This window comes from Schistocerca nitens, chromosome 4, assembly GCF_023898315.1.
Source record: "Schistocerca nitens isolate TAMUIC-IGC-003100 chromosome 4, iqSchNite1.1, whole genome shotgun sequence".
Lineage (NCBI taxonomy): Eukaryota > Metazoa > Arthropoda > Insecta > Orthoptera > Acrididae > Schistocerca > Schistocerca nitens.
In genome coordinates, this window is record NC_064617.1 from 885,141,720 (window position 1) to 885,162,669 (window position 20,950).

Here is a 20,950-nt window from a genome sequence, read left to right on the forward strand (position 1 = left end):
ATTTGCGAGTGGAACAGGAAAGGACACGAGGTACCCTGTGGCACGCACTGTCAAGTGTGTTTCGGAATACGGGTGGGACCCGGCCGTCCACATTCAGAGTAGAAGCCACGAGCCCCACCGCAGAGGCGCCGCTGACACCCCAGAAGGCGGCCGGCGGCCGGAGACTGCCGCCTCCCGGGCGGAGGTTAATAAAACCCTCAAGGTCGGGGGCGAGAGAGGCGCGCCAACACGCGCGCCGTCTAGGCGACAATGTCGGCGCCACGGAGGACAAGAGAGGAGAGGGAGTTTAGCCGTTACATCAGGAGCCACCCACACAGCCGCACCACCTTGCTCGTCTCTTTCTCACTACTGTACGGTGGCGAGTCACATTGAAATCGCAAAAAAAAAAAAAAAAAAAAAAAAAAAACACAAATCCTTGTCAGTGTTATTTACAGCCGACTAGCAGGCTTTGTCCGGTTAGTTATGTCTTATATTGCCAAGGAAAAATGATCCTTTTTACAAACCACTCGCTTCATATCCCGATTCAGTCCTAAGGCTCTTAGGAGTATCTTACCGGAACACTATTTTTTTTTAGATAGCGTATCAAAACTATGCTTACAAGTCACCCCTTTCCCACCACCACAAATACAGATGGTTTACCCCCACAGTAATTGTCTCACAGTAATAACCCACTTGTGGGTATGTAGGTGAAGTTTTGTTGAAGCTGTTGCACGCATTTCAGAGTTATGATGGAGCCTGGAACATCTACACACACACACACACACATATATATATATATATATATATATATATATATATATATATATATATATTCCACAGATGACGGCCGGCCGAAGTGGCCCTGCGGTTAAAGGCGCTGCAGTCTGGATCCGCAAGACCGCTACGGTCGCAGGTTCGAATCCTGCCTCGGGCATGGATGTTTGTGATGTCCTTAGGTTAGTTAGGTTTAACTAGTTCTAAGTTCTAGGGGACTAATGACCTCAGTAGTTGAGTCCCATTGTGCTCAGAGCCATTTGAACCATTTGAACCACAGATGACGCAAACCGGTAACAGCTGCTTCAGATTTACTGAAATGAGATGAGTGAATCGGCACAGTCGAAATGACTGACGTTACTGTACGGTCCATGTAGTCCGGATTGGCCCCCTGATCAAAAAGTTCACTGACATTTCTTTACGTCACTGCAGCTACGCTGACTCCATCCTGCGTATCTAGTTCTTTCATTTCAGTACATTTAACAACTTTCAAACATATTCATTATATGCCAGGGTGAGGCCACGATCCTACACTGCCACTGACCCCTCCCCCCCAATTGTCTCTATTCCCACTTAGCCCCTGTAAAAAGCCTCTGAAGGTACCATGTGAAATACGTCATGGATGGAAATGTCAGTGGCAATGGAAAGATGACTCCGGCCTGGACCAGACACCGTAAAGGTTAAGCCGGAAGCTCCCGATAAACAGCAAATTCACCTTCGAGTCCAAGTCTGGCGAAACAGTCGCGTTATACACTGCGGGCAAAAAATCAGTAAACACTCATAGAGGTTTCCAGTTTACTCAAGATTTATTGTTCCAACAGTGAATGTGGAGTACATGAAATGATTACATTTACAGATCAATAGCACAAACGGCTCTGAGGTACCAGGTCTCTACCCACGCTGAAAAGCCGGTATTAATATGTGTAGCCTCCGTGGGCACCAATACAGCGTCTGACTCTGGCATCCAGTCGGTCGTAGAGATGGCGATACGTCTTGGGATACGTTATGCGATGCCTGCTCGACCTGTTCACGTAGTTCTGTTAGAGTTGTTGGTTGACGCGTCACACGAGTCATTTCTCGTCCCAAAATATATCACACGTGCTCGATTAGAGACAAGTACGGAGATCGTGCTGGTGAGGAAAGTTGCTGAACGTCTTGCAGAGCACGTCGAGTTTCACGTGTCGTGTGTGGTCGAGCATCGTAGTGTTGGAACAACACATCAGTTTCCTCTGGCAAGAATGGCAGAAGAACGGGTCTAACAAAGTTCTACACATTCTGCAGGTACCTCCAGAAACAGCAAAGGTGAACGAGAATTGTAGCTTATTGCACCCCAGACCATAAGGCCTAGAGAAGGGCCAATGTGTGTCAGACGAACGCACTCTACGAGACAGCGCTCACCAGCTCTACGTCGCGCACACGAACGACAATCACTTGCGTGCATACAGAGCCTGCTTTCATCGCTGAAGGCCACGACACGCCAATCCACCTTCCGAGTGATCCTCTGACGGCTCCAACTGACCTGTGCACGTTGATGCTGTGGCGTGATTGGACGACGGATTAGAGATATGCATGCCCGTAGTTCCACTGCTAATAACCGGTTCACAACCGTTCGTGTTTCCACATCTGTGCTCACCAGCCTTCTGGTGTGAGAATGTTCACCTGACCACCGATACGGGGATCGTTGTTCGACTGACGCAGCACGTCCAACTTGTGCGACAATTGTCCGGAAGGACCATCCCACCACTCGGAAGGCCACAGTTTGACGCCTTTAAAACTCGCTCAGTTGGCTGTAGGAAGCAAGAGTGCGTCTCCGTAGCACGATTGCCTGCTTGCTTCACACCTTTGCACCACACTGACCCTTCTGGCTGTGAACATTCTCTATTAAACGGTAGACACAGGAGGCGCTCTGGTAGCTACGCCACTACGCTGTGTGTTAGCGGACGACGACGACGAAGCCATTATCAGTGCTTCTAAAATCCCCCAGGTGGCGAGAGGATCGAAATTGACGTCTTTCGAGGAGTACTAATTTTTTTTCGGCAGTATATTCAAACCTCTATCACTTAGCGACGCTCAATACAAATTCTGCAGCGCTAGTAAATTAACTCAGTTCCCTTAGATTTTTTTTTTCTTTTAGAAATCTGTGCAACCACTTTCCACTTTCTTCATAATGTGCAAAGCTTCTTAAACTGCTAAAGAAAAGAGGTAAATCTGCCGTCAACTTACAGGTTTATCACGTACGATTCATTTTACGTAGCATGCCCTTGAATAATATCGACATTTGAACTGGCTAACCGAGCCAGTTGTATGGAGAACCGCGGTTTAACACGTGGACTCTGAGCCATGGTGCAGCTCGGCATTTTCCACAGCAAGAGTTGAAACAGGCGATGAGAGACAGAAAAAAACTGAGGATCAGCTAGGCACTGAAAACACGGCCATTGGGTTTGTATCACACAGCCTGGCATAGAAGTGAAGCACCCAGAAGAGGAAAAAGGAAACGAAGTGAAACTTCACGGTCTGACAGGGTGCTTGATGTTATTTCGATGGTTACAATTTCGAATCAATTATGAAAGAGCTTGCAACTGTGAGCCCATTTATCAGTCTGACGTTGCACCTCTGCTTGCCTGGAAGCACGCAGTGATTCAATTGGGAAGGGTGCCACGAAGACGCTGCTTCCACTCCTGACTAAAACTGGTCCACATCTGTTGTAAACGGTCCTCGATATCCTGGACACTGGCAATGTGATGCAGTTGTCCATAATGTTTCTGTGCTGGCGTAAGCTGTCGCCAGCACACCACGTGGCAAACAGGTTGCGAGAAGATGGATAGTAGGCGCAAGCAACGCGCTTGTCAGGAGAGGGGCCAGAAAGAGACACGCCAGTATTTAGATCGCTGCCGCGGACCAGAAGGGCCGCTCAGTCATCCAGAGAGTCAACGAGTCGAATCATCAGTCGCGGCCCAGTGGGGGTTACAGTCGCAGTTAGCTCCGCCTCTAGCTTTGGGTCAGTCAGTACTAGTGTACATAGCGGGACTTGTACTTCACCAGCAGTGAGATTAACGTGGACTATTAAGGAAGAGGTTGTACCACAACCCCGGGACTGTCTTAAGTAGCACTCTGTTTATGTTAATAAAGAACCTAATTAATACATGCGTGCAGTTGTGTTACTGGACAGAGAATACCGGCCAGCAAACAACATCCTTTCTTCGCTTCCCATGGTACAAGCCTACGGTTGGTTGGTTTAAAAGAGGGGGGGAGGGACCAAACTACGAGCTCATCGGTCCCTTGTTCCTAATAAAACAATGCCACAAGTGTGAGAATAAAACGGACGAGAAATATAACACAAAACGGAAAGAAAGGAAAAACCACAAGAACGAAGGAAAGGCAACGAACACTAAAAGGAACAAAAGAGGACAAGAAAACAACAGAGAGACGCTAGAAACAGAAGAGAGTAAAACATGAAAGCAGATTACAGTGGCTGGACGACCACGAGAATAAAAAGGAAAAGCCAGCCACTCTGCAACACATTAAAATTCCACCCTAAAAGCACTAGGGTGGAGGACACAGAGGGACGAAGAACATGCGCTAAAGCCTACAAAGAAGTATAAAACCCACTCTCACGGATAAAACGTAAAACTAAAGCTGCTGCTGAGGTATCGTCGCCCAACACCGAAGGTAGGGAGCTGGGAAACTTAAAAGTCCGTAGAAGAGCGGCTAAAAGTGGGCGGTCGAGCAAGAGGTGGACGACTGTCATTTGTGAGCCACAGCGACACAGAGTTGGGTCCTCGCGATGGAGTAGGTAACCAATCGTTTGCCATGTATGGCCAATGCGGAGCCGGCAGAGGACAACTGATTCCCTGCGAGAGGACCGCATGGAAGACTTCCACACATTCGTCGTCTCCTTAATGACATGCAGCGTGTTGTGCGCCCTGTTACGCCATTCCGTCTCCCAAAGCCTGAAAACTCTGCGGCGTAAAACAGAACACAGGTCAGATTCGGAGATGCCCATCTCCAGAAGCGATTTCCGCGTCGCCCGTTTGGCCAGCCTGTCGGCAAGTTAGTTGCCTGGGATTCCGACGTGTCCTGGCGTCCAAGCAAACACTACTGAACGACGGAACCGTTCCAGGGCACAGATGGACTCCTGGATGGACGCTACCAGAGAATGGCGAGGGTAGCACTGGTCGACAGTTTGTAGGCTGCTCAATGAGTCAGTACACAGGAGAAATGACTCGCCAGGGTATGGGCGGATGTGCTCAACAGCACGAGATATGGCCGCCAGCTCTGCAGTGAAAAGACTGCAGTCATCTGGCAAGGAGTCCTCCACGAACATACGCAAAAGTCTACGCGACGATCAGCCATCGAGCCGTCGGTGTAAACCACGTCAGAGCCCCGGAACACGTCAAGAATCGAAAGGAAGTGGCAACGGAGAGCGGTGGGGTTAACGGAGTCCTTAGGGCCATGCAAAAGGTCCAGACGAAGCTGCGGCCGAGGCATACATCATGGAGGCGTACGTGAACGGACCGCAAGTAGAGGTAATAAAGGGAAGGACTCCAGTTCGGAGAGAAGTGACCGCACGCGAACCGCAATCGTTAGCCCCGACCTGGGCCGCCGATGAGGGAGATGGACCGCCGCGGGCGGGAAAAGGAGACGGTAATTTGGATGCTCAGGGGAACTATGAATGTGTGCTGCGTAACTGGCGAGGAGTTGTGCACGTCTGACCTGCAATGGAGGAACCCCAGCCTCCACCAGCACGCTGGTTACCGGACTCGTCCAAAAGCTCCTGTCGCTAGTCAAACCCCGCAGTGGTGCACAGGGTCGAGTAAATGCAACACTGAGAGCGCTGCCGAATCATAAACCACACTCCCATAGTCAGTTCGGGATCGGCCAAGGGCTCTGTAGAGCTGCAGCAGCGTACAGCAATCTGCACCCCAATTAGTGTTGCTCAGGCAACGGAGGGCACTGAAGTGCTACCAGCACTTCCGCTTAAGCTGACGAAGATGAGGAAGCCACGTCAATCGAGCGTCGAAAACCAGTCCTAAGAATCGATATGTCTCCACTACAGTGAGTGGATCGTCATGAAGGTAAAGTTGTGGGTCCGGATGAACAGTACGACACCGACAGAAGTGGAGGACACACGACTTCGCGGCTGAAAACTGGAAGCCGTGGGCCAGAGCCCATGACTGCGCCTTGTGGATGGCGCCCTGTAGGCGCTGCTCATCAACACCAGCACTGGAGCAGCAGTGTGAAACGCAGAAGTCGTCTGCATACAGACAAGGTGAGACGGAGAGCCCGACAGCTGCTGCTAGACTGTCAATGGCCACTGAAAATAGAGAGACACTCAATACAGAGTCCTGCAGGACTCCATTCTCTTAGATATGGATGGAACTATGGGAGACACCAACTTGGACACACAAAGTACGGAACGACAGGAAGTTTTGGATAAAAATCGGGAGCGGGAACCGGAGACCACACTCATACAATATGGCAAGGATATGATGTCGCCAGGTCGTGTCGTATGCTTTACGCAAGTCAAAAGAGACGGCAACCAGGTGTTGGCGTCTGGACAAGGCTGTTCGGATGGCAGACTTGAGGGGGGTACAAGCCTACAGTGACAACGAGACGACACACAAGTTCTCACACGCGTTCCATCGGGAACAGATCTTAGGGGATCTCACTTGCCTCGGAATTGCACTGACATTGCGTATGCAGTTCAGAGACATGTGGCACGTGTGGCCTGGCACTGTCCTGTCGAAAAATGGCCTCGCGATACTGTCGCACGGGACGCAACGCGTGAGGACGCACGATGTCCGTGACGTGCTGTTGTGCCGTCAAAGTTCCCTCGGTCAGGACCAGCCGTGACCTGAAGTCACGACATGACGCCTGGAGTAACAACGCTGCGCCTCTTCAGATCACTGGAAGAAGGGGACCTCTCCACCAGGTCGCCGCCGCATCCGCCGACAGTGGCCTCCAGGGGCAGACTGCAGGACGGCGACTCACCGCTGGAACACTATGCGACGTCATTCGTCAGCAGTCCCCGCTCTCCCGGCACTGCGCCGCTTCAAACGCAGCCGCCTGTGCTGCGGCGTTAACGGCAGCCTACTCGTGAGACGCTAATTCCCTAGTACGGCTGTTGCCAGCGTCTGACCGATGGTGCAGGATGACGCAGGGTATTGTAAGCAGTCCACTATTTGATATCCAGTGGCAGGCACAGATGTGAAGGGCTTACAGTGTGCTCAAAGGACGATACCGTGACCCTCCCTTGTGGTGGCGAGACGTGGTCGAAAGGATCTTACGCAACGAGTGTGGCTGCCTTCACGTTTCCGTGCAGTCGAACACTGGCCCAGCCACGTCCGAATGCCCCACAAATCCAGCTACTGCACCACTCGATTAGCCGGCCCAGTGGCGACCCACAACGCGGCCCCTTTAAAAATCTCTCCGTGTCCACAGTAATCACTCGACACTTGATGCTCTTCGCGCCCCCTGTATACCCTACACTAAACACGGCCCACACTAATGCAATATTGGTGGCTGTTCTGCCCGTCACAGTGAACAGCGACTCCACAATCATTTACATACCCGCCATCGTGTATAATCACTAAGTTAAATTTATATGCGAGCACGTCTTCTCTGTGCTTCATTTTTTCCGTCTGGCGGTGTACGTTTACCCAGTTCACTTACCGAATAGTTGTATTTTTTGAAAAGTTGTATTTTTGAAAAGATTTCACTTCCTGATCGAGTTGTCGACTGGTGGTTTTCACGGTTTTGCGACCTACGCAAACTCGGACTACTGAATAACGTGCGAGTTCGATTACTGGCGGCCTCTACAAGTGTGTGAGGACGCGATTTAAGTATCCCGAAATGTTTGCGAATTAATACATTTTCGAAGAACGCAGTTGTATACAGGGTGGTCCACTGATAGTGACAGTGCCAAATATCTCACGAAGTAAGCATCAAACGAAAAAACTACAAAGAACGAGACTCGTCTAGCTTGAAGGGGGAAACCAGATGGCGCTATGCTTGGCCCGCTAGATGGCGCTGCCATAGGTCAAACGGATATCAACTGCGTTTTTTTAATAGTAACCCCCATTTTTATTACATATTCGTGTAGTACGTAAAGAAATATGAATGTTTTAGTTGGACCACTTTTTTCGCTTTGTGACAGATGGCGCTGTAATAATCACAGAGTATAAGTACGTGGTATCACGTAACATTCCGCCAGTGCGGACGGTATTTGCTTCGTGATACATTACCCGTGTTAAAATGGACCGTTTACCAATTGCGGAAAAGGTCGTTATCGTGTTGATGTATGGCTATTGTGATCAAAATGCCCAACGGGCGTGTGCTATGTATGCTGCTCGGTATCCTGGACGACATCATCCAAGTGTCCGGACAGTTCGCCGGATAGTTACGTTATTTAAGGAAACAGGTGTTCAGCCACATGTGAAACGTCAACCACGACCTGCAACAAATGATGATGCCCAAGTAGGTGTTTTAACTGCTGTCACGGCTAATCCGCACAAAATGCGCGAGAATCGGGAATCTCAAAAACGTCGGTGTTGAGAATGCTACATCAAAATCGATTGCACCCGTACCATATTTCTATGCACCAGGAATTGCATGGCGACGACTTTGAACGTCGTGTACAGTTCTGCCACTGGGCGCAAGAGAAATTACGGGACGATGACAGATTTTTTGCACGCGTTCTATTTAGCGACGAAGCGTCATTCACCAACAGCGATAACGTAAACCGGCATAATATGCACTATTGGGCAACGGAAAATCCACGATAGCTGCGACAAGTGGAACATCAGCGACCCTGGAGGGTTAATGTATGGTGCGGCATTATGGGAGGAAGGATAATTGGCTCCAATTTCATCGATGGCAATCTAAACGGTGCAATGTATGCTGATTTCCTACTAATGTTCTACTGATGTTACTACAAGATGTTTCACTGCATGACAGAGTGGCGATGTACTTCCAACACGATTGATGTCCGGCACATAGCTCGCGTGCGGTTGAAGCGGTATTGCATAGCATATTTCATGACAGGTGGATTGGTCGTCGAAGCACCATACCATGGCCCGCACGTTCACCGGATCTGACGTCCCCGGATTTCTTTCTGTGGCGAAAGTTGAAGGATATTTGCTATCGTGATCCACCGACAACGCCTGACAACCGTCAGTGGATTGTCAATGCATGTGCGAACATTACGGAAGGCGAACTACTCGCTGTTGAGAGGAATGTCGTTACACGTATTGCCAAATGCATTGAGGTTGACGGACATCATTTTGAGCATTTTTTGCATTAATGTGGTATTTACAGGTATTCACGCTGTAACAGCATGCATTCTCAGAAATGATAATTTCACAAAGGTACATGTATCACATTGGATCAACCGAAATAAACTGTTCAAACGTACCTACGTTCTGTATTTTAATGTAAAACACCTACCTGTTACCAACTGTTCGTGTAAAATTGTGAGCCATATGTTTGTAACTTTTACAGTGACATCTATCACAAAGCGAAGAAAGTGATCCAAATAACACATTCAAATTTCTTTACGCACCACACGAAATGTAATAAAAAATGGGAGTTCCTATTTTAAAAAACGCAGTTTATATCCGTTTGACCTATGGCAGCGCCATCTAGAGGGCCAACCATAGCGCCATCTGGTTTCCCCCTTCAAGCTAGACAAGTTTCGTGCTTCGTAGTTTTTTCGTTTGACGCTTACTTCCTGAGATAATTGGCCCGGTCACGATCAGTGGACCACCCTGTAGACAAGCGAATTAAATGAACAGAACTGACGTATCACAATCGTGTTACAGCCGTTACATATTACTATGGAATATAGAACACGTTGGGTTTGCAGTTTCGAACAGCATTCTATGCCACCGAGCCACAAAAGTAAACAGAAATTTGTACGAGAACGGTCTGTTGAATATAGCGCACGTGGAAGACACACAGACATTAGTTGTGCACTGTCGCGTCTATATGTGATCGTGTCTTGTCATATTGCAACAGAACCCCATCTGAAAGCAATGCACGCCTCTCTGTTTCATCGCAGGCCGAAGACGACATTTCAGGAGGTGTGCCTGTGATGTTAATGGTCTCTCGCGATGCGTTCGCCTCCAAGATGCCAAAGCTGCAATCACGAACAGTTTGACGGTTTCATTCCCCCCCCCCCCCCCCTCCTCCCTCGACCCCACAGTTCTTGTAAGTGATTCCGATAGGTGGACATGAGATCATAATTATTCAATGCATTGCGTGATTTCAAGCAAAAGGTGCAACAGTCCAATATGTCACGTAAGGATTTAAATTATAACTACGGTGATGATTACAAAGTCTTCCAGGAGGAGGAATCGAACCGCCTACTAGCGCGTCGAGCGTCTCAGTGCTAGCGACCTTTGCTATGGACCACAGAGCGAGGTGGCTGGAGCAGTGGTAAGGCAGGCACTGCATTCCGGAGGCCATCGGTTCGAATCCCCTTCCTGCCACCTAGTCTGAGGCAACTGTCGGGACGGCTGCACTGGGGTCTCGCGTCAGTTCGCTTCTCCAGACCAAGCCTGTGATCCTTCTCCTCCTCTAACGACGTCGTCGTCGGCGGGAAATTAAACCATAGTCTCACTTCCATTTCAAAAAGATCTCTCATGTATCGGTATTCGGACACCGCTACTGTCGTTCTAACCATAGCAAAAGAATAGATTTCACTCGTATGCCTGTCTCTCGGCATACAGACAACTGAGAATACTTATTCAAGTCTTAGAAGTATTGAAAATTCAATTACTATTTCATCAGTTTCTTTTCTTTTGTGCCCACAAAACATCCTCAATTTTCTGGAGTGTTTTCGTTCTTGTAACTTGTTCTCATAACTACAGGTCTTCTTTTTGCAATCGGCGGCGGGTGGAATTGAACTTTCTGTGCACCTATTTACAGGTTTCGTTTCTTACCCACGTTTTTTTTATTTCTGTTTTATTCTCAATTGCGAGTGGTTTCTTTGAACTCTTGACTTTCTTCGTTTGATACTTTATGTTGTTCGTAAACCGTGAAATATTTATATTGCTGTTAGTGTTTTCTTGTTAGGGCTATGTTGTTGTGCCTTGAATTTGCAGTCAGGTAAAAACGCAGAAAAGATAATAAATTTAACAGCAGCTGCTGAATCTGGTCGCTCGAACAAACATAGGAATCTGATTGTTGTTGTCGTGTAAATAAAGACACCTACCCTCCCCCGTCGAGGTGAACACCCACCTTTGTACCCGAGTTACCGAGCAAGGTGGCGCAGCGGTTAGCACACTGGCCTCGCATTCGGGAGGACGACGCTTCAAACCCACGTCTGGCCATCCAGATTTAGGTTTTCCGTGATTTCCCTAAATAGCTCCTGGCAAATACCGGGATGGATCCTTTGAAAGAGCGCAACTGATTTCCTTCCCCATCCTCGACACAATCCGAGCTCGTGCTCCGTCTCTAATGACCTGGATGCCGACGGGACGTTAAAGCCAAACTTCATTCCATGCTTTTGTAGGCTAGGTCGCTGACGGCTTACCTGTGTGGTGGCGCTCGTCGCGGGGTTATTCGACTGAAATTGAAGACACTTCCAGCAGCATCGTTTGGCCAGCAACGGGCCGAGACGTGGCGGCGTGAAGTTTCTGACCACCAGATTTTGTGCCACTGCGGTGGACTAAATTCCAAACCTCTACGCAGTTTCTCATAAATAAATGACGTGTGACTAGGGCCTCCCGTCGGATAAACAGTTCGCCGGGTACAAGCCTTTCGATCTGACGCCACTTCGGCGACTTGCACGTCGATGGGGATGAAATGATGATGATTAGGACAACACAACACCCAGTCCCTGAGCGGAGAAAATCTCCAACCCAGCCGGGAATCGAACCCGGGCCCTTAGCATTGACATTATACACTACTGTCTGTTAAAATTGCTACACCACCAAGACGACGTGCTACAGACGCGAAATTTAACCGACAGGAAGAAGATGCTGTCATATGCAAATGATTACCTTTCCAGAGCATTCACACAAGACTGACGCCGGTGGCGACACCTACAACGTGATGACATGAGGAAAGTTTCCAACCGATTTCTCATACACAAACAGCAGTTGACCGGCGTTGCCTGGTGAAACGTTGTTGTGACGCCTCGTGTAAGGAGGAGAAATACGTACCATCACGTTTCCGACTTTGATAAAGGTCGGATTGTAGCCTATCGCGCTTGCGGTTTATCGTATCGCGACATTGCTGCTCGAATTGGTCGAGATCCAATGACTGTTAGCAGAATATGGAATCTGTGGGTTCAGGAGGGTAATACGGAACGCCGTGCTGGATCCCAACGGCCTCGTATCACTAACAGTCGAGATGACAGGCATCTTATCTGCATGGCTGTAAAAGCCACGTCTCGATCCCTGAGTCAACAGATGGGGACGTTTGCAAGACAACAACCATCTGCACGAACAGTTCGACGACGTTTGCAGCAGCATGGACTATCAGCTCGGAGACCATGGCTGCGGTTACCCTTGACGCTGCATCACAGACAGGAGCGCCTGCGATGGTGTACTCAACGACGAACCTGGGTGCACGAATGGCAAAACGTCATTTTTTCGGATGAATCCAGGTTCTGGCCATCCAGCATCCGTGTTTGGCGACATCGCGATGAACGCACATTGGAAGCGTATATTCGTCATCGCCATACTGGCGTACCATCCGGCGTGATGGTATGGGGTGCCATTGCTTACACGTCTCGGTCACCTCTTGTTCGCACTGATCGCACTGTGAACAGTGGACGTTACATTCCAGATGTGTTACGATCCGTGGCTCTACCCTTCATTCGATCCCTGCAAAACCCTACATTTCAGCAGGATAATGCACGACCGCATGTTGCAGGTCCTGTACGCGCCTTTCTGCATACAGAAAATGTTCGACTGCTGCCCTGGCCAGCACGTTCACCAGATCTCTCACCAATTGAAAATGTCTGGTCAATGGTGGCCGAGCAAGTGGCTCGTCACAATACGCCAGTCACTACTCTTGAACTGTGGTATTGTGTTGAAGCTGCATGCAAATTGCGTGAAAAGGTACCTGTAGACGCCATTATTACGGCCAGAGGTGGTTGTTCTGGATACTGAATTCTCAGGATCTTTGCACCCAAATTGCGTGAAAAGGTAATCACATGTCAGTCCTAGTATAATATATTTGTCCAATGAATACCCGTTTATCATCTGCATTTCTTCTTGGTGTAGCAACTTTAATGGCCAGTAGTGTATCACGCTGACCACTCAGCTACCAGGAGCGGACAGTGTCTCATGAAGCGAGGGCACGCGGCACTGTTGTTGACGGTGATACGTCCGTCGGATGGGGACGTAAGCTCGGCGGCTCCCTCGGTGCTGTTCGACAGGAGTAGACTGGGGTGTCGCCACAGAGTTTCGCACCTCTCTTCTCTCGTCGTCTCCAAGACGAGCACGACAACGCACTACACACACCCACTACACGCACCTACACTCAACAGATTCACTTAAGACACAACAAAGCGCGCACGCAGGTATTTAACCATTATTCTTTCCGCGCTCCGTACGTGAACTGAACGAGAAAATTCCTAATAACTGCCGTGCACTTCACAGCGATTTGCAGATTTCAGATACAGAACTGTCACAGACCGCAAGGAAACCAGTCCTTGTGCGCGAAGGAAGAGAACCATTTCCGCTCAGGTGGTTCGACCTATACTTCGCGGTCTCCCAGCTAACAACGCCATACCACTCTCTTTCTCTTTCATCGAGAGGAAAGTGAATTACCCACTTTTGGACTGCAGCACATTAGACAAACAGGGGCTACAGACGACGTGAGGCTGTTGGCCCTGTAGTAAGACGCAGACCGAGTCCCCACGTACTCTGGGTCCCCGGCTCTATCTGCGCCGTTTAGTGCTCTCGCCGCGTGTATCGGAACACGTTCCCTTGCCAACCTAGTGGGACAGAGCGTTTCCGCACTTCCTTCGTGTCACCTGTTGTTGCGGAGGCTGCTTCTTCCATATCAACAAAAGAACCTTCCCAACAGTTCCAATCAACTATATGTTGACGTCAATACCGCGCAGGCAGGACCTCGTTACACAGGTGGTGCATCTGCTGTGTGTGGACATAAAGAGCACACAGTAGGTGGCAAACAGACATAGCAACACATCATGCTAACCGGAAAGAAATACTATTCTTTTACATTATAGAGGTGCAAAACGTAAATAACACTACCAATGAAGGAGGGCTAAACTGTTCAGAAGTGAAATAGTTACATACTCTTCCTCTTGTACTAAGACTTCCATAAAATAGTGATAAATAAATAAATACAAAGATACGCTCCTGGCGAGTTAACGGACCATCGGACTGCACAGATACTCTCACTGGGAATAGACACTCAGTTGTAATGCACAGGCTAAAAACTCCTAAAAGTCCACCATGATTCTGCAAGTTGTTCTCTTTCCTGATGCGAGGTTTATGACATTATTGGGGATTTGGCATTTAGATTTGCTTCGTCTCTTGCACAAAGTAACATCCTGGTCGCAACAGCGCTCACACACAAGGGGTGGAAAAAATCGTGTTCTTCACCTGAGTCACACGAACAAGTTGCGAAGACTCTGACACACAATCTGTGAAGACGGCAGGGAAGATTTAAGTGATCTAAGCGCTCTTATCAGTGACGTCAGATATCACGTGACTTGTCCAATCAGTAAACGGCCATCTTCTGAGAAGTGGGCAGGTTTCACTTTTATAGTACTGGCGATATTCCTGCCGTCATGTTTATTCCCACACGTTGCACGCCCCGCCTCACCTTCGGGGATGTGGTCAGATACACTGAAATGCACGTGACTTCTGTCTCCAAGGCAGAAAAACGACTTGCGTCTCAGAAACAGCCCTGAATCGCTCACTCCGACATCGCAGATGAGATATCAGAACTAAACCGAACTATCAACTAATCTGAAAAACCCAATTACTTGTGTAATCATCGTATTACATTATAAATGTAAGTCATCCACGAATGATGAAGCTTACAAAATCCTCGTTCGACAGATTCTTTGCTGTTTCTTGTGAGTCTGGAATACTTATCGGTTAGCATTATTGGAATCAAATTCTCACTCTGCAGCGGAGTGTATGATGACATGAAACTGGCAGATTATAATTGTGTCCCAGGCCGAGAATCGAACTCGAGACCTTTGCCTTTTGCGGGCTATTGCTACCAATAAGTAAGAGCACTTGCCTGCAAGGTCCCAAGTTTGAGTCTTGGTCCAGCACGCAGTTTTAATCTGCCAGTAAGTTTCAGGTAGCATTATTATGTAGAAGATGAAGATAATCCAAAGAAGAGCAAGCTCATTTGGTGATGGGTTTTTGAAGTAAATGCCAATGCGTCGCTGAAATGTTCGACACACCACATCGGCAGATGCTAGAAGAGAGGCGTCGTGCGTCACAAAGTTTACAATTAAAATTCCGAGAGCGTACGTTCCACGAAGAGTGGGGGCGACATATCACTTCCTTCCGCATACATCACTCGAGAAAAGCATGAAGGGAAAAATCACAGAAACTCAAGCTCGTGCTTGCTTTCTTCCCGCTCGTGTCACGAAATAACCAACACAAAGCACTGCTCACTTAACTCCCAAATTTGTGTAAGCTGTCACTTCCCGCAAGTCCAGTAGGCTTTGCAACGAACGAAGTGTGTTACGAAAGTTTTGCCTGAGAAAGATGAGGCACAGCAGCACGGTCTTCGACCCCACCATCTTAAAAAATTGGCACCATTCATCTATGGCTCACCAGCATTAGGGTGAGCAATTAGTGGTTGGTTGTATCTGCGTAACATTAACAAACGTTACTGATACATTTACAATCATGTTACAGTAAGTTCTTCTTCCCTTCCCATTCCCTTCCTTCTCTCTCTCTCTCTCTCTCTCTCTCTCTCTCTCTCTCTCTCTCTCTCTTCCTTCCTGCCGCGCACGCATGCATGCAGAGTGTCTTTGTGTTGTGGTTTTTCAGGCGGAATAGGGGAAACCAGTCAGGTTCAAATCAAATGGCTCTGAGCACTATGGGACTTAACATCTTAGGTCATTAGTCCCCTAGCACTTAGAACTACTTAAACCTAACTAACCTAAGGACATCACACACATCCATGCCCGAGGCATGATTCGAACCTGCGACCGTAGCAATCCCGCGGTTCCGGACTGCAGCGCCTAGAACTGCACGGCCACCGCGGCCGGCAAACCAGTCAGGTGAATTTGGCTTAAAACCCACATTCCTGCCGTTCGAAGTATCGCGTGGTAATTAATTTAATCTGGGGAGCAGTTTTGATTTGGATTCAGGTTATTTCCCAAGTGTTCTTTTCAGTACTTTCTTACCTGCCCTTATCAATAGTAAACACGCATTAAATTTTTTGAGGAGGCGTGGTGCAAGCACAAACGCGACACAGTTTTCTGTTATTGGTCGCGCGGAGTGGGCGCGTAGTTGGAGGCGCCATGTCAGTGATTGCGCGGCCTCTCCCGCCGGAGGTTCGAGTCCTCCCTTGTGTGTGTGTGTGTGTGTGTGTGTGTGTGCGCGCGCGCGAGTCTAAGGACCGATGACCTCAGCAGTTTAGTCCCTTAGGAATTCACACACACATCTGAACATTTATTCCAGCAACTCGGCCGTTGCACATCTCAGCTTAAAAATTGGTCACACCACGGACTACGAAGGAAATAAATTACTGCTCAGTTCTCTTCTTCTGAGAGAGTTTAAGTGAAGAAGATGCAGCAACTTAAGAAACTGATAAATATAAACCGATCCCGTCTCAGCGAGACACGGGATACTGCGATTTGCACACTGGGAACACGGCGCGCAGTGAACCCAGCTACAGCAGCTGAGTCCGAAGAGTACTGTCCCATCTCCCCACCCCAGCACCGACTGACGGAAAAGTTGGTGCGGTGGAAGGCGATACCGAACGTCAAATGAAGTCCTAGTGGGACCAGCCCGTCATGGCTGTTCCTTTGCTTAGCTCTTAATTCCTGTGGGAGATAACGTCTACTCTCAAGCATTTCTAGGTGTAGTAATTTAGTATACAAGCAAGAAAAAGGTGGGACAGTCTTAAACAGTTGTGCATATTTGTGTAAGTGCGTCGTTGCTATCTCGAGAAAACAATCACATATTTATATGGGTTGATACTGAAACTTTCAGTCTGCGGAAGTGACCTATGGCACTCGACGAATGAAGATCGCTAACAGCAGCGCTGCTGCCAACTTTCAGTAACAGACTGACAGAAAGGCAACACCGACGTGCTACTTTAGAAACGTAAACAAAATCGCGTTAAGCGACTGGTTATGGCAGAAGCGCCAACGACAACTTAACTGCCAGGGATCTATACGGTAAAATGATTCGAGCTACAATGACTAGCCTACCATTCCTCGGTCGTTACCTGAACCGTCTTGTTGCCAAAAAATCGTGAGAAAATAAACAATTCAGACCGACAGAATCCCCTGAGAGAATTATTACCTATGCGACGGGAAAATCTATGACCGCATACGCAAATAAAAAATTTGCAGCACCTGCCGCTGGCGTCTCCACAATTACGTGTATGGAGGCTTCTGTCGGAACCCTCGGAATCACACAACACTGCCGCACTGCACCCCTGAGTTGCGGACACAATGAAGAGTCGCCGGCCGCCGCAGACTGGCATGCGTTGCGTGGGGGCCTGTTTACAAACAATCCTCTGTCCGCCATGACACGCCGCGACCAGTACACTTATAAACTATGCACGCGCTCCAATTCACGGCCGTGTCTCCACAACCCACACAGCGCGTGTGTTTTATATTTACATTACTTATAGCTGACGCCAGACTACATTGGTACTGAGCGAACACAGGACGTAATCAGCAGTCAGAACACTTGCGGTAACGGGATGGTAAAGCAGCAGCCTATGGAAGTTCGCTAAAATAAGTGACAGAAAATCCTTCATACCGATATTATGCTTAATACTGCAGCATCGCCTAAGGCACAGCATATAGAAAAAAACTCGGTAATGCCAACACAACAAGAACGTGATCCGAAGATTATATATATCGTAGTCTTATGAATGTGACATTTGAAACTACATCATTTAAACGCAGATTTCGCCAAATCTGTACAAATTTTCGTGCTGCGCGTAAACAACACTCACTTTCGCTCTTTTCTTGATACTTCACATGTCGGATGATAAACTCGTTACAGCACAGAGCACATTAAAGCCGAAGCAAAGGATACTGATGAGAAATACAGAGAACGGACGGCATAATATTTATTCAAATTCACTGTAAGGACAAACAACGAACACGACATTATTTGCCTATTTTCATTCGAACCTTCCGAGTAGGTCATTATATAGCATCTCCGGAAGAATGATCATTACGTGTGGTTTGCTGAAGTCTCTTGTATTTGTGGTTACAGTTGGTTATGAAAATCTGAAACTACGAGACAAAGTTCCAAGCACTGCAAATAGTATTGTTTTAATCCTTAACGAGTATTCAGCGAAAGTGTATTTACAAACTAATACTTCTACCCTGACTGCAGTTATATGAAGGTAAAATGATGTGAACCGCATTCTACGGCATTGATGAAAGCTCAAAATTCAGTGATTAACAACGAAACCAAGGCGAGAGTGAATCTGCTTAGTTTATGTACGATATTTGCACATAACATGCGCCAATATACTCGATTCAGTTTTTTTTCCCAAATTTAGCTTGCAGCTTTAGTTGTTTACAACGGAAAGCGCATTTAATATTGATCGAACGTTAACTTCGAGCTGCACTACAGATCTTCTGTTCATTCACAACCTTTACTTCGTAATCAGATCTTTTAGCTTCGCCAACGCACAACCAAATTGTCACCTTCCAACCCAAACTAGACCTTAGATGTACTCGTTTACACACACACACACACTCACACACACAAATAGGTACATTTCAAAAAGGTAAGAATACAATAATCCATTCAACAATCTCAGAAACACGTTTCGCTGAAGATTCCTGTTCTACGCGCGTATTCATCTTCAATACACGAATTCTCGGAGGGCGTATCTCTTCTCGGCGGAGTCCACCTGAGGGGCCTTGGCTGTGCCTATTAGAAGTATATTGATAGCGATTGACATGTTGTTGTCAGTGAGAACACACAGAAAAGCCCACTCTTAAAGAAACTTGCTGCGCCGAAGAGGTCGTTTACCTAGCCGCACGCGGTGCGAGGGCATTGCTCCTTGCCGCTGCCCGTCACAACAAACCGACGTGCTCCACACCGACTACAGAAATGAAGCTACACTCACAAACAGCGACATGCACAAACGTTTGGCCGCTCGGCACATCCTGTTCCGCTCATTAGAGAATGTGGGCGACGGATCGAAAGAATTTCCAAGCCATTCCGCTACTTCATTTCACTGAAACACGCGTAACGGTCAACGACATGGTTAGGACGCGATTCTCACGAGAAAAACAAATGTTATATGAAATGCGGCGGCTTACACTAATTGATGACAAACTGCAAACTTGTCATCTTACATGTCACAAAAGTATCTGCTACATCATGAATTAAGCAATTAGTTCACCAGCAACCTACTTCCGGCAAGGATTTGTATAGCAGTTTCTCTGCTGCAAACCGTAATCAGAGCGCAGACACTAGAAAGTATATGAGTTTGAGGAACATGGTGTCTTCACAACAAGGATCTCTCGCATTCAGTCGATTTATGGGATCCAACTCAGGCCGTGGAATTCGCGATTATATGTTCTGATCGATTTTGCTTCCATGCATTCAAAATGTTGTAATACAGAATTAATGGAGATCAATTTCACTTACCACCTGCCCTGAAGCTTCAGACATATCCACGCCAATATTGTTGTTCCACTAAAAAAAAACACTTTTATGCTCACAAGATTATCAACTGCACAGCTGCAAATTAATAACAGCAGATACGCGCCATGTTGAATGCTAGCGCTACCTGGATGTCAAACTGCACACCTGTAAGTTTACGAGAACAAGTGACAACATAGTCCTCCAAGGTAGCTCAACTGCTACCCGTACTTTCGTGACACAATTACAACATCTGCCGCTAGATGTCACCAGTGCTGCAAGCATTTTCTCGTTGCTGGAGTTGTCTCGAGAAATTCTGCCGTTAAATCCTTCTTCTGTATTTACTTAACTGTTGTATTATTATTTATCTTTCTGTCAAATACCAGTATCTACTATATATAAACGATACAAGGCACTGCGGTCCCAAGATTAGCAAACATCAATGCCAACAACGATATAGTGATGGCTGCTCACATTAGATAGTGTGACAGAATATTGTGTGTTGTGTTTTTTGAGGTACCATAAACTTTACACGTTCGTGGATACCAGCTGTAAACTGTTGTCTACGCAATTTAAAAGGTAAGTCTTCCATAATCTATATTTATAACCTTCCTTACTAACACGAGCCGCACCCCTTCAGCAATACCAACAACTGAGCGGTGTTATGCTGTCATAATTTACAATGCCGTCATACTGACTGAATGTTTCCCCTTTTTTGTATCTATGATTTGTTTTAGAACATGACTACACTTGTTTCGGTAGTTGTTCAGCAGAAATCATCATCATCTTCGACGAAACAAACCTGTTGTTTATACTTAAAATTACTGTCGTATGCTTTTGTTTGGAATCACAGACCCGCCGTCACGTCTGAAACGCATTTATGTCGTGTCCAAAACAGTTAACAATTGTTGTGTGTTACTGATTGATAAATTTCGGACGAGAAATACATAGTGACACCGCGTTCCCTACCTCAGTAGACAACATAACTGTTTAGGCTTAAATTATTTGTGGATATAAAGTGTCTTAACACTTCAAGCCCTATAAGAAATTGCCTTGCTATTGCCCCAAGAAATTGTCTGCGTAGGCTAATTACAAAGTTGCTTAACCCGATTGCTTTCATGTTATTTACCGGTGATATTGGCGCGATTGTTATACATTTTACTGCAATATTACGTTTGTTTTCCATTAAATCGTGCAGTGTAGTTTACAGCAGGTAATTGGAAAATAGAGATGTCACCTGATTGGTGTTGCTTCAACACTACGTAGTGAATTCATACACGTTGATAAAATTGTTTTGTTGCATTTTACACCTATATTGGAACTTCAGTTTCCGTGAATCCATATAGATGTAATCCTATTTAATACATTTCTGTAAAATTATGGACCGATTTTAG

At 47.2% G+C, this 20,950-nt stretch overlaps 1 protein-coding gene across 1 annotated transcript in view; it reads right to left on the minus strand.

The window, feature by feature from the left end:
* Window positions 1–19,691, minus strand: part of LOC126253411 (3-phosphoinositide-dependent protein kinase 1-like) — a 426,440-nt gene extending 406,749 nt beyond the window's left edge. Inside the window, exon 1 of the mRNA XM_049954721.1 lies at window positions 19,563–19,691. Within this exon, the coding sequence (XP_049810678.1) occupies window positions 19,563–19,586 (24 nt within the window). The 5' untranslated portion in view covers window positions 19,587–19,691. The remainder of the gene's footprint in view (window positions 1–19,562) is intronic.
* Window positions 19,692–20,950: the final 1,259 nt, after the last annotated feature.